At 39.8% G+C, this 13,154-nt stretch overlaps 1 protein-coding gene across 1 annotated transcript; it reads right to left on the bottom strand.

Moving 5' to 3' along the window:
• Window positions 1–8,168: 8,168 nt before the first annotated feature.
• On the bottom strand, window positions 8,169–9,128 carry LOC103117633 (olfactory receptor 2D3). The gene has a single exon (XM_007527729.3). The coding sequence runs from the start codon at window positions 9,111–9,113 to the stop codon at window positions 8,169–8,171; it is 945 nt and encodes a 314-aa protein (XP_007527791.1). The 5' UTR covers window positions 9,114–9,128.
• Between the last annotated feature and the right edge of the window lie 4,026 nt (window positions 9,129–13,154).

The raw sequence follows: 13,154 nt of genomic DNA, 5'->3' as shown, positions 1-13,154 counted from the left end.
TTCATGAGCAATGAAGAAGGTTTGCAAGTGCGTCTCTCTCCCTCTCTCTCTCTCTCCCCCTCTCCCCCCTCTCAGCTAATAAAAATAAGAGAAAAGGGGAGAGGGAGGAAAAAATGGCCTCTGGGAGTAGTAGATTCATAGTGCAGGCACCAAGCCCCTAGTAGTAATCAGTAAATAATGGTATTTTTTAAATAAAATTTTATTTTATTTATTTTTATAATTGGGTAGAGAGAAATTGAGAGAGAATAGGGGAGATAGAGAGAGAGAGAGAAAGAGAGATGTCTGCAGCTCTGTTTCACCACTCTGAAGCTTTTGCTCTGCAGGTTGGGACCAGGGGCTTGAACCCTGGTTTTTGAGCACTGTAGTGTGTGCACTTAACCAAGTGCGCCACTGCCTGGCTGAAAAGAAAAAAGGAAGGAAGGAAGGAAGGAAGGGAGGGAGGGAGGGAGGGAGGAAGGAAGGAAGGAAGGAAGGAAAGGAGGGAGGGAGGGAGGGGAAGAATCTCGAGCTAAATGTGTAAGATTCATGTCAATCCTGGGTAGGTTATAATCAATGCTGTGAGTTCCAGAAAGATGGGAAATGGAAAGGACCAGAAACAGATGGGATTTTATTAACAGGGGTAAGTTTAGGATTGAAATTCAGAGGAAGAACTTGGGCTAGTAAATCAAGGAAAATCTAATGTAAACATGAAATTGCCAACATAAAACAGATGACTTCATACTCATCCTGCATTTCATACTGCTACTTGCTTCTGGATTTAATGGGCTGTTAGCTACCATAGAACTGGGGAAGAGGCTGATATTTTCTGTGTTGGAGGTGGATGCTGTGAGATGTGTAATAAGGGTTTCCTTTTTATTTTTTATATTTTTATTGGGGTTTAATGATTTATAGTATATACAGTTGTTGGTACACATGTAAAATTTCTCAGTCTTCTGCACAATACTCACCCCCAACCTCGGTCCTGCTCCATCATCATGTTCTGGGGCCTGAACCCTGCCCCAGCCATACACCCCCAGAGTCCTTTACTTTGGTTCAATACACCAAACTCACTCCAAATTCTTTGTGTGTTTTTCTTTCTGTCTATGAGTAAGATCAGCCCATATTCATCCTTCTTTTTTTCTGTATTATCTCACTTCACATGATTTCTTCAAGTCCCATCCCAGATGAAGTGAAGTAGATGAATTCATCATTCTTAATAGCTGAGTAATACTCCATTGTGTATATATACCACAACTTGCTCAGCCACTCATCTGTTGTTGGACACCTGGGTTGCTTCCAGGTTTTGGCTATTACAAATTACAAATTGTGCTGTTAAGAACATAGGTATACACAAATCTTTTTGGATGGTCGTGTTGGGTTCCTTAGGATATATTCCCAGGAGAGGAATTGCAGGGTTATAGGGTAGGTCCACTTCTAGTCTTCTGAGAGTTCTCCAGACTGCTCTCTACAGGCGTTGGACCAATTTACATTCCCACCAGCAGTGCAGGAGGGTTCCTTTTAAAGCCATACTTAACTAACTGGGCAAAATAAGAAAATTATCTGTAAGAATTATCAGTAAACAGAATCAAATATACTCTACAGCCAAATAGGAGCCCACGGCTATGGCGCACATATTACATGGCTATGGGGCACATTATTACACAGCTATGGCGCACATCTTACACGGCTATGGCGCACATGTTACAATGTGCAAGTACCTGGGTTCAAGCCTCCGGTCCCCACCTGCAGAGGGAAAGCTTTGCAAGTGATAAAGCAGTGCTGCAGGTGTCTCTCTATCTCTGTCCCTCTCTATCATTCCCTTCCCTCTCAATTTCTGCCTGTCTCTATCCAGTCAGTAAATAAAGACAAAATTTTTTTTAAAGTATAAAAAACATCTTTCAAATTAGAACTTATCTTTCCCTTAAAGGAAAAAAATATATTGAAAACTAGATATGATGCAAATAAATACTTTCCCCAGACCACATTAATTCATCAAATTATTTTACTGAGAATCTTTCATGTGGCAGATACTATGCCAGCAACCAGGGGTATATCTCAGCAAACCCAGGTAGATGAGGAGTACTGCACAGCCCAGTGAAGCACCCCTCAGGCTAAGTTACTGTGTCTCTTCACTCAAACGTCGCATTCAGCCTCAAAATATCATGCTGTGCAGACTGAGTTGCACTCGGCACTCTAAAATGTGTATGTAGTCATCACACTGGTGGGAAAGATTTTGTTTCACTATACGTGTACACTGGACATTGGGTCGCCTGGATACTTCTTCTATGTATATAGTTTTCTTCAAAATTCAAAAATCTGTTTCCCTCAACAGACGTCAAATACACATTATCTTCATTGTAGCTATGGGACAACATGCAAGTTGGACTCAATTAATTACTTTTCCCCAGTCTATGCTTTTTTTTTTTAGAGAGACAGGGAGAGGGAGAGGGAGAGAGAAAGAGGAAAAGAGGTCACAGAATGGAATTTTCCTTCAATGTGGTGAAAACTGGGCTTGAACCTGGGTCATGCATAGGGCTAAGTAGCACACTAACCAAGTGAGCCATTTTTTAAAAAAAAATTCTTTAGTGATTCATGAGAAATGGTAGGAGAGAGAGAAAGAACCAGACATCACTCTGGTACATGTGCTGCCAGGGACTGAACTCAAGACCTCATGCTTGAAAGTCCAATGCCCCATCCACTGCACCACCTCCCGGACCACCCAAGTGAGCCATTTCACCTGTCCCCAGCCTAGACTTTAAACGCTAGTGACATGATGGGGATGGTGGTGGCACACCCAGTTAAGCGCACATAGTACCTAGTAGAAGGACCCATTCTAGGACTGCGGTTTGAGCCCACACTCGTCACCTGCAGGGGTTAAGCTTCACAAGCAGTGAAGCAGGTCGGCAGATGTCTTTCTCTCTCCGTCTCTACCTCCCTCTTCCCTCTCAATTTCACTGTCCTATCCAACAAAATGGAAAAAAAAATGGCCACCAGGAGCGGTGGATTCATAGAGCAGGCATTGAGCCCCAGCGATAACTCTGGAGGCAAAAAATAAAATAAAAGTAATAGCTAGTGACATGTAATGCAAGAAGAGTAATTTCTATTTCTGCTCTTTTTAAAAATAGATTTTAGGGCAGACGTGGATAACATAATAATGGTTAGGCAAAGAGACTGTCATGCCTGAGCCTCTGAAGTTCCAGGTTCCGTCCTCTGAACCACTGTAAGCCAGAGCTGATCAGTGCTCTGGTTAACAAAAAAGAATGAGAGAGAGAGAGAGAATATAGATTTTATTTTTAAGCAGTTTTAGAGTTACAGAAAAATTGAAAAGAATACAGAATGTCCCTTGACATCCTTTATTCTTTACCTTATATTTAATGTCTTACATTCTTGTACATATGTAACATTTAAGAAAATTATATTTATAACTTATTATTAACTAATTTCATACTTTATTTGAATTTCCTTAGGCTTTAAAAAAATCTTTGTCTGTTTCTGACCCTCTGTCCTTTTTCTGATCCAGGACCCCGTGCAGGATGTCCTGCTATATCTGCTGTCATGGGTCCTGAGCTCCTTTTGCAGTGATAGATTTCAGACTTGCTCAGATCACTTTTGATTACCTGTACAGTTTTATATTGTAATAGTCATATATTTTACAGAAAGCTCATGTATTACAAATTGTTTGGTGTTTCTCTCATAATTAGACTGAGGCTGTGTGTTGTGCGATCATAGGGGAGAAAGATCCCAGAGAGAAAGTACTAATTTTATAACATATCAAGGGAACATTCTATTAACATGCCTGAACACTGTTGATGTTAACCATGATGGCCTGACTGAGTAGTTCCTGCTTGCAAATCTCTTTCTCTCTTTTTCTTTCAGGAGTAGACAAAGCAGTAACATCATTATTTCAGTTTAAGTCAACCTGCCATGGGCATCTAAGCTGATGTTGCTAACTGTAAACTGTGCCATCTAGTTCTGAGAGTGTAAACTGCGCCATCTGGTGCTGGAAGTGCAAACTGCGACATCTGATGCTAACATTGTAAACTGCGCCCCCTGGTGCTTGTAGAGGAAACTGCGTCATCTGGTGCTGGAAGTGTAAACTGTGCCATCTAGTGCTGAGAATGAAAACTGCGCCATCTGGTGCTGGAAGTGCAAACTGCGACATGATGTTAACATTGTAAATTGCGCCCCCTGGTGCTGCTAGAGGAAACTGCACCATCTGGTGTTGGAAGGGTAAACTGTGCCATCTAGTGCTGAGAGTGTAAACTGCGCCATCTGGTGCTGGAAGAGCAAACAGCAGCATCTAGTGTTAATCCTCATCATTCTGTGACAGAATAATTCACCCGTGGTTCTGGCTGCAGGATCAGAAAAATCAATATTCTTACATATCGTTTTAGCTTAAATCATTAGATGTGATATCATCTTAATGTGATTTGTGGCATATGCATTACCTATCTTAAATACTCTCTTGACATTCTATTTCCCCTTTCATGTCACTGAAAGGCAGTTGTTTCAAGAATGCTGACTTTGTTGTTGTTGTTGACAATGTCATATTTTTTTTAAATGGACTTAACAGAAGCATGATTCTCTATATTTCAGTTATCTAATCTTTACAATAAACCATCTCAAAATTTACTGTCTCAAAACTGCTTTTTTTTACTCAATAACTTTTTAAAAATATTTATTTATTTTCCCTTTTGTTGCCCTTGTTGTTTAACATTGTTGGGGTTATTGATGATGTTGTTGTTGGATAAGACAGAGAGAAATGGAGAGAGGAGATGACGACAGAGGGGGAGAGAAAGACAGACACCTGTGGTCCTGCTTCACCGCTTATGAAGTGACTTCCCTGCAGGTGGGGAGCCGGGGGGCTTGAGCCGGGATCCTTGGGCTGGTCCTTGCACTTTGCGCCAAGGGCATTTAACCTGCTGTGCCACTGCCCGACTCCCTACTCAATAACTTTTAACTTTTCTTAGGATATTAGAGGTTTGGGTTTTGTATAGGATGGCAATTATTAGGAATGACAATTTTTAAGATATGACCAAGGGAGTGAAGATCGAGATAATTGAAGAAATTGAGATCAAAGAAATCTGAGAATATTGAACATTAGTATATTTCATTGTATGTGAAAACAGTCAAGCTCTATAATAGGAACACTCTGTTGGGAAGGTGATACTCAATCAGGAAGTAAATATACTTATGCCATACCTTCTTTCCTAGGAAAAGAAGGTATGGCATAAGTATATTAAAAGTACTAAATTAAAAGACCACAATCTCACTTTTGTGGTCACATCCTACTTTTATCGGATGACTAAACTTCCCCAAGTTAGTGTCCAAACTTTCCATCTACATTTCTTTGCTACTGCTGAAATAGATCTCATCCACAATAGAACATCACCTGAGGGCAAATAAATCACTTCAACTATTAATCGAACTTTCTATCTTTATCTACATTACAAACACCTCATGCTTGTTGCTTGAGTGATTGCTTTTTCTCTGATCATAACACACTACATTACAATGTGCCTCTTATATATAGGATAAATATCACTGTGGCTTACACAAAGTCTTTCTTACTTGAAACATACTAATTCTAACTTCTATCCCAAGTACTAGAAATGCAAAGCTGAGTAGTGTTCTAGTTTTTTTTTAAGTATCTATTGTAATACAGTACCAGTAATTTTAAGAGATTAGTAAAACTGCCAAGTATGCATTAGATGTTAATCATTGGGCACACACCTAGAACTGTATAAGGTAGAATGGAATAAAAGTCTAGTAAATAATTTTGAAATGAACATAAAGTGTATGAGTGCTTGAATGAAGGGAGTACAAAGTTTAGCTATTAGATAGCTCTCAAGTGGGGAATGATATTTTTTGCTGCAGATTCTATCTGAGTTCTGTTATTCCTTGCTCCATATTCCCTGTAATTCTAAAATGACTGCCAGGAAATCCCTTCTGATTGGTTAACAGTCTAGGTAAAATATACAAGTGATTTTCATTCATTTTTAAAGATTTTTTAATATTTATTTATATGTACTTTCCCTTTTGTTGCCCTTGTTGCTTTTATTGTTGTTGTAGTTATTGTTGTTGTAGTTGATGTTGTCGTTGTTGGATAGGAGAGAGAGAAATGGAGAGAGGAGGGGAAGACAGAGAAGGGGAAAGACACTTGCAGACCTGCTTCACCACCTGTGAGTGACTCCCCTGCAGGTGGGGAACCGGGGGCTCGAACCGGGATCCTTATGCCGGTCCTTGTGCTTTGCACCACATGTGCTTAACCCGCTGCACTACCGCCCGACTCCCCATTCATTTTATTTAGATTAAAAACATATAAGAACTTTGGAAATTGAGCTCATTCAAATAAGGACAACCAATATATATACAGAGTCCTACTGCATACTAAGTAAAGTAATTAAAAAAGTAAGTGGCTGGTTGGTGATGATTTTTTTTCTTTATTTTTTCTCTCTTCTTTTTGACAGAGACAAAGAGAATTTTAAAAGAAAGAGGGAGAGAGAAATCGAGAGCTGAAGTACCTCACCACGTGTGAAGCTTCCTCCTTGAAAAGGAGGTGGGGGTGGCCAGGGGCTTGAACACAGGTCTTTGTGTTCATAAATATATGTGCTTTACCAGGTGAACCACCGCACACTCCCTACATTTTTTAAGTGGAAGTACAGAGGTTGACTTTCGTGAGTTTTGGTATAGAAAAGAAATCAAAATTGCAATAGGAGTAAAATTAGGGAAAGTGAGTTGAAGATACAAGAAAATGTATTTTGGTTTACCATCAGGAAAATCTTTCTAATGGCAAACTGAAAAAACAAAAACTAAACATGGTAGCCTGAGAGACTGCACACTAAGCAGAGCTAAAGACAGATGCTGAGTTAATTCTCCAGCACTAAGTATGCCCGAGTGATGCTCTGATTCCTTCGGTAATAAATAACCACATTTTCTTTATACTTAAAGTAGTTTTATGATGCTCTGTATGGCAGAAAATATTACATGAGAGGGATCCATTCAAAAGAACAAGGAGCTATATTATTCTTACATGGGACATTGCTGGAAAATTACCCAGTAGAAATGAAAACTAGGTAACTTTAAACTACTTTTTTACTTTGAGAGTCTATGCTTATGTGAAGTCAAGGTGCTATAAAACATTCATTTTCTGGAACTCTCATTAAAGAACACTATTGGAGGTCCGGCGGTAGCATTGCAGGTTAAGCACACATGGCGCAAAGAGCAAGGACCAGCTCAATGATCCTGGTTCAAACCCTGGCTCCTCACCTGGAGGGGGTGGTGGGGGAGTGTCGCTTCACAAGTGGTGAAGCAGGTCTGCAGGTGTCTATCTTTCTCTCCCCCTCCTCTCTTGATTTCTCTCTGTCCTATCCAACAACAACATCAGTGGCAACAATAATGACAAGAACAAGGGCAACAAAATTGGGGGGGGAGGCCTCCTGGAGTAGTGGATTTGTAGTGTAGGCACCGAGCCCCAGCAGTAACCTTGGAGACATTATAAAAAAAAAACAAAACAAACTATGAACTTGGGAGTTTCTTCTGTTACCTTTTTCCAAGTTTAAATGCTCTGGGTCAATCAATGATCCTAGAATCAAAGACGATATTTCATAGTTTTAATCAGAGCCTAGTTCTATGTATAACCTGGGAAGCCAAACTTGCAATGTCCCTAATATTAGAATCATAGATCATATTCATATTAGATGCTAGGTCAGGATAATCCACTGTAAATCTCCTAGACAGTGGTCATGCTTAAAATATTTCTGTTTGCTGTATTAACCACAAATTCCTACAAAACTGCTCCTGACGCTTTTCATAAGTGAGACAATCCCCTTTTTAACCCTTTTATTTCTTCCCTATGTTAAAATTTAGAGTTGAGCATTAAGCTTCCAGAATACATCTTTCACTTTCTTATTTCTTTCTTAATTGCCTAATGAAAACCTTCTCTTTCATTTCATTTTTATTTACTATTGGAGAGACTGAGAGAAATTAAGAAGGGAGATATAGGACGAGACAGAGAGACACCTGCAGCCCTACTTCACCACTCATGAAGCTTTCCCTTGCAGGTGGGGACTGAGGGCTTGAAACTAGGTCCTCACACACTGTAATATGTGCACTTAATCAGGTGCACCACTGCCTGCCTCCCCTTCCATACCCCCTCCTCTCTTAAAGATGTTACCTCCAGAGGTCACTCACTGTCTCTGAGAAAAGGACTTTCTTCCCACTAGTTTCCTGAGAGCTCCTTTGACATCCTTATTTCTCAGGCTATAAATTATGGGATTCAACATTGGAGTCACCACTGTATAGAATACAGATATCATCTTATCACGTTCTTTTATAGTCTTGGAGTTGGGCCGCATGTAAGTGAATATTCCTGAGCCATAGAACAGGACCACCACAACAAGATGGGAGCCACAGGTAGAGAACACCTTGAGTCTCCCTTCCCCTGACTGCATCTGCATCACAGTGGAGATTATATTCCAGTAGGAGACAAGGATCAGGGAGACAGGAGCTAGGAGGATGACCACACCCATGGCAAAGATGGCCATTTCTGTGCTGTAAGTGTCTGCAGAAGCCAGCTTCAGCAGGGCAGGAGGTTCACAAAAATAATGATTAATAATATTCTGTCCTCGATAGGGAAGTTGGAAAGTAAAGGTGGTATCAACCAGAGACACTAGAGCCCCACTGGCCCAGGAGCCGATGGCTAACTGGAGACATACTTGTTGGGTCATGATGGTGGAGTAGTGCAGGGGCTTGCAGACAGCCACGTAGCGGTCATAGGACATCACAGCCAGCAGTGCACACTCTGTACAGCCAACCAGAAGGAAGACAATGATCTGTGTCATGCACCCAACAAAAGAAATACTTTTCTTCTTTACCAAGAAGTGAACCAATACTTGAGGGACGATGCTTGTAGAGAAACAGAGGTCAGCAAAGGAAAGGTTCCTAAGGAAAAAATACATGGGGGTGTGAAGATGAGAGTCCGTGAAGATGAGGACGATGATGAGCAGGTTTCCAAGCACCGTCATCAGATAAATGAAGAGAAAAAGAATAAACAGCAGGATCTGGGTCTGTAAATCCTGCGAGAGACCACGGAAGATAAATTCAGTCACAAATGTTTGATTTTCTTCTCCCATTGAGGTTTATGCCAGTTGTCCTGTTTGGCACAAGCAAAAAGAGCAAATGCAGGGTTTATGATGTCAGCTCTGTCTGGGTAAAAAAAAAAAAATCCATTTAAGACTTACATGTAAATGAGTGTTTTTAGTAATCCCTTATAGAAGGAACAACAAGGTGAGCCCCATATCCATATCCAAAGCAGTTTTATGTCTGGAAGCATTCTCAGGATCATAGATCATATCTTTGGAAACTAAGTAGAATCTTACTGAACTGAAGGGATAGAAATTCATAACAGGTAGTGTCAAAGCATTTCAAGGTCATGGGAGTAGCAGGAAGGAAGACACTGCACAGTAAACACACTCAAAAACTCCATTCAGACTTCTGCTAAATGTTAAGCTGTACATACCCACCGGATAAGATCATGTAAACCCACAAACAAGCTGCATGAGGGAACCTCTACAAAGCTATAAAAATGTGAAATTCCAGGGGTCAGGCTACTGGTAGCGCAGCAGGTTAAATGCACATAGTGTAAACCGCAAGGCCCACGGACCGGCATAAGGATCCTGATTCGAGCCCTTGGCTCCCCACTTGCAGGGAGGTTGCTTCACAGGCAGTGAAGCAGGTGTACAGGTGTCTATCTTTCTCTCCCCTTCTGTCTTACTCTCCTCTCTCGATTTCTCTCTGTCCTATCCAACAACAATGACAACAACAATAATAACAACAACAATGATAAACAACAAGGACAACAAAAGGGGAAAAGATAATCTCCAAGAGCATTAGATTTGTAGGGCCCACACCGAGCCCCAGCAATAACCCTGGAGATAAATCAATAAATAAATAAAATAAAAGAGTTTAAAAGTATGTTTGAAATTTCATCCATCCAGAGTTAAGAAGGCACAGTCCTTAGAGGAAGACTGTGATTAGTTAAGTATGTGTGTTATAACCTCAAAGTCATCACCAATGTTTAAAACAAGAGCTAGAGTTAAAATAAGTTGGAAAATGCTGATATAAAATAGAAACAAAGTAATTCAAGACGGGAAGATGCAAGCAACAATGAATGAGCTGGAAAAACAGAAAGCATACAAGATGGTAGACTTAATCTAGACATGTCAATAAACACAGGAAAGCTAGCAGGGGAAACATTACCATTAAAAGGCAAAGCTTATCATTTGGCCAAAACAGTAAGTTATAGTAACTTTTTGCTGGTGACAGATACTATATATATATATATATATATATATATATATATATATATATATATATACTGTTTAGTCAAAGGAAAAAGATTTAAAAAAAAGACACATCATGCAAATACTAATCACAGGAAAACTGCAACGTTTACACCACTAGCAGACAAAGTAAACTTCAATCCACAGCACATTATCAGAAACAAAGGAGACCATGAACAAGAATGTCATTTGTCACAAACAGGAAGCTAAACTTAATAGGTAGACTTTTAATGACATACTTCCAAGAAAACAAAGAAGAAATTAGAGAACTTGAAAATAGAAGAATCCACTGATACATATTTGGGGATTTCAACACCTTCACCTGATAGAACAAACTTATGAAAATAAGTTTGTTAAGAAAATGACTTAACCTAATGTACACTTATAGAATTCTACACCTAGAATAATGGAACAAATGTTCTTCTCAAAGGCAAAAAGAAGAGTCATTGCTGATAGACTAAGTATTGCAGGCAATACATCGAATCCGGGTAACACAAGATTTAACTCACATATGACATGTTCTTTGATCATCACAAAACAAATTATAAATTAATGATAAAGCATATTGGGAAGAACTGTAAGCATTTAGAGATGAACACACTTCTATGTTACTTTGTGTCAGAGAGAAAATAAAGCAAACTATTACCATATTTTATGTATTTATCTATTTACTCATTCATTTGTAGTACTACAGCTTTGTGATTATTTCATTCCACTGCTCCTGGTAAATTTATTTTTCTCTTTTGTCCTGATAGAGGTTGATAGAGAGGGGAGATAGACAGGAAGAGATGGAGAGACAGCATAGCACTGCCTCACCGCTCATGAAGCTCCCCCTTTGCACAGTGTTCCCATATAGTGAGTGGGGGCTTGAACCTGGGTCTCACTCATGATAAAGCAGGCCTTCCAGCTCTCTACCTCTAAATGCTAAAACAAAACAAACAAAAACCAAGGGCAACAAAAGGGAATAAATAAATAAATAAGAATCCGAAAATCAGTTAAAATTGCAAAATCTGTTGAGCTTTTTCTCTCGTTATATCTTTTATATACTAATGAAACTAACTAGAAAATTTTCTTGGGGAGGAGCAACAGCATAATTATTATGCACAAAGACTTTCATGCCTGAGGTACTAAGGTCCCAGATTCAATCCCCTGCATCACCATAAACCAGAGCCAAACATTGCTCTGGTGAAAAAAGAAAGTTCTCAAAATAGATAATTCATATTAGCACCATATCCCATAATCTTAGGTTAAAAGAACACAATAGTCAACAGTTTGTTTGGTTCAATATGTTAACTTTTCTTTCAGCCACCAGATTCCAGATGCTACCATGATGCCAACCAGACTTCCCTGGGCAGACGACCCCACCAACATGTCCTGGAGCCCTGCTTCCCCAGAGCCCTGCTCCATTAGGGAAAGAGAGAAACAGGCTATGAGTATGGATTGACCTGTCAGTACCCATGTTCAGTGGGGAAGCAATTATAGAAGCCAGATCTTCCACCTTTTGCACCCCATAATGACCCTGGATCCATACTCCCAGACGGATAAAGAATAGGAGGGCTATCAGGGAATGGGATGGGATATGGAGTTCTGGTGGTGGGAATTGTATGGAGCTGTACCCCTCTTATCCTATGGTTTTTGTCACTGTTTCTGTTTTATAAATAAAAATTGGAAAAAAAAAAAGTACACACTCAGAACCAATAAAAGGAACTACTTTAATAATGAACACAGAACGTGACACAAACATACCTAATTTCTACTTGAGAATTAAATATTGTAAAAAATATATCAGTTTTTCCTTTTTTTCCCCCCTTAGCCACCAGGGTTACTGCTGGGACTCATGGGAGCTCTATGAAGTTATTGCTTCCATTTTCTTTCTTTCTTTCTTTCTTTCTTTCTTTCTTTCTTTCTTCCTTTTTTTTTTTGTAAGCAGGGGTGGAGAAGATAGAGAGGAAGAAAGAAAGAGAGACACTTGCAGACTAATTTCACAGCTGTGAAGCATCCCCACTGCAGGTGGGGAGCAGGACCTCAAAGTCAGGCTCTTGAGCATGATAACATGTGCACTTATCTGCTTGTGCCACCACCTGGCCCCTGCTTGCTAATTTTCATAGGTTAAGGTTCCTGACAATTTATTAGAGTTTGTTGAAAAATATTTTGGTCCTGGATAGTTAAGAAAAGGGCACTGGGTATTTTCATTTGGTTTGTGATTGAATAAAAAAATTTACCTTAAAAAAAAAAGAAATTTGCCTCTTAAACAATTTTACCCAGTGATCCTGAGATAGAATCAAAATTCCTCCTTCCTAAACACTAAGCAAATGAAGACGAAACAAACAAACAACCCCAACAATTCTGTCTACCTATTTACCTTTAAGCTCAACTCAGGCTGCCCTGAGAGACTTTGGAGAAGCAAGTTTTGTAGTTGAGCTCATTATAACCCTCCTGTATAGCACTCATGACCTTGAGCCCCAGCATGAACCTGCCTTCAAATTTTATCATTTGAATGATTGGAAAACATGGCAGCACCCATTGTCAGCCAGAGAGTAACTGAGCATCCCTGAGTGGAAGTCCCGCTTATCCAGAACAGCTTTCATGATGAGTAGAACAGAAAGCCTGACCATGAATCATCTTCACCGAATAGAGAATTGATTTAAACCTCAGTGGAGGATGCTGTTAGTCCACACACTGGCTTCAGGACCTTCTTTTCCCCCTTAGTACTGAAATATGTCCTTGAGAGAGACAACCTGTGGGCGTGATGTCATGACTGACTTCTCCATGTTAGAACCTATGACTCTAATGTAAATCTTGTCTAGGAATAACTGGTTTCTTGCCAGTTTC

Source organism: Erinaceus europaeus, chromosome 17 (genome assembly GCF_950295315.1).
Source record: "Erinaceus europaeus chromosome 17, mEriEur2.1, whole genome shotgun sequence".
Lineage (NCBI taxonomy): Eukaryota > Metazoa > Chordata > Mammalia > Eulipotyphla > Erinaceidae > Erinaceus > Erinaceus europaeus.
The sequence above is the reverse complement of the archived record's forward strand: the minus strand, read 5'-3'. Positions and strand labels throughout refer to the sequence as shown.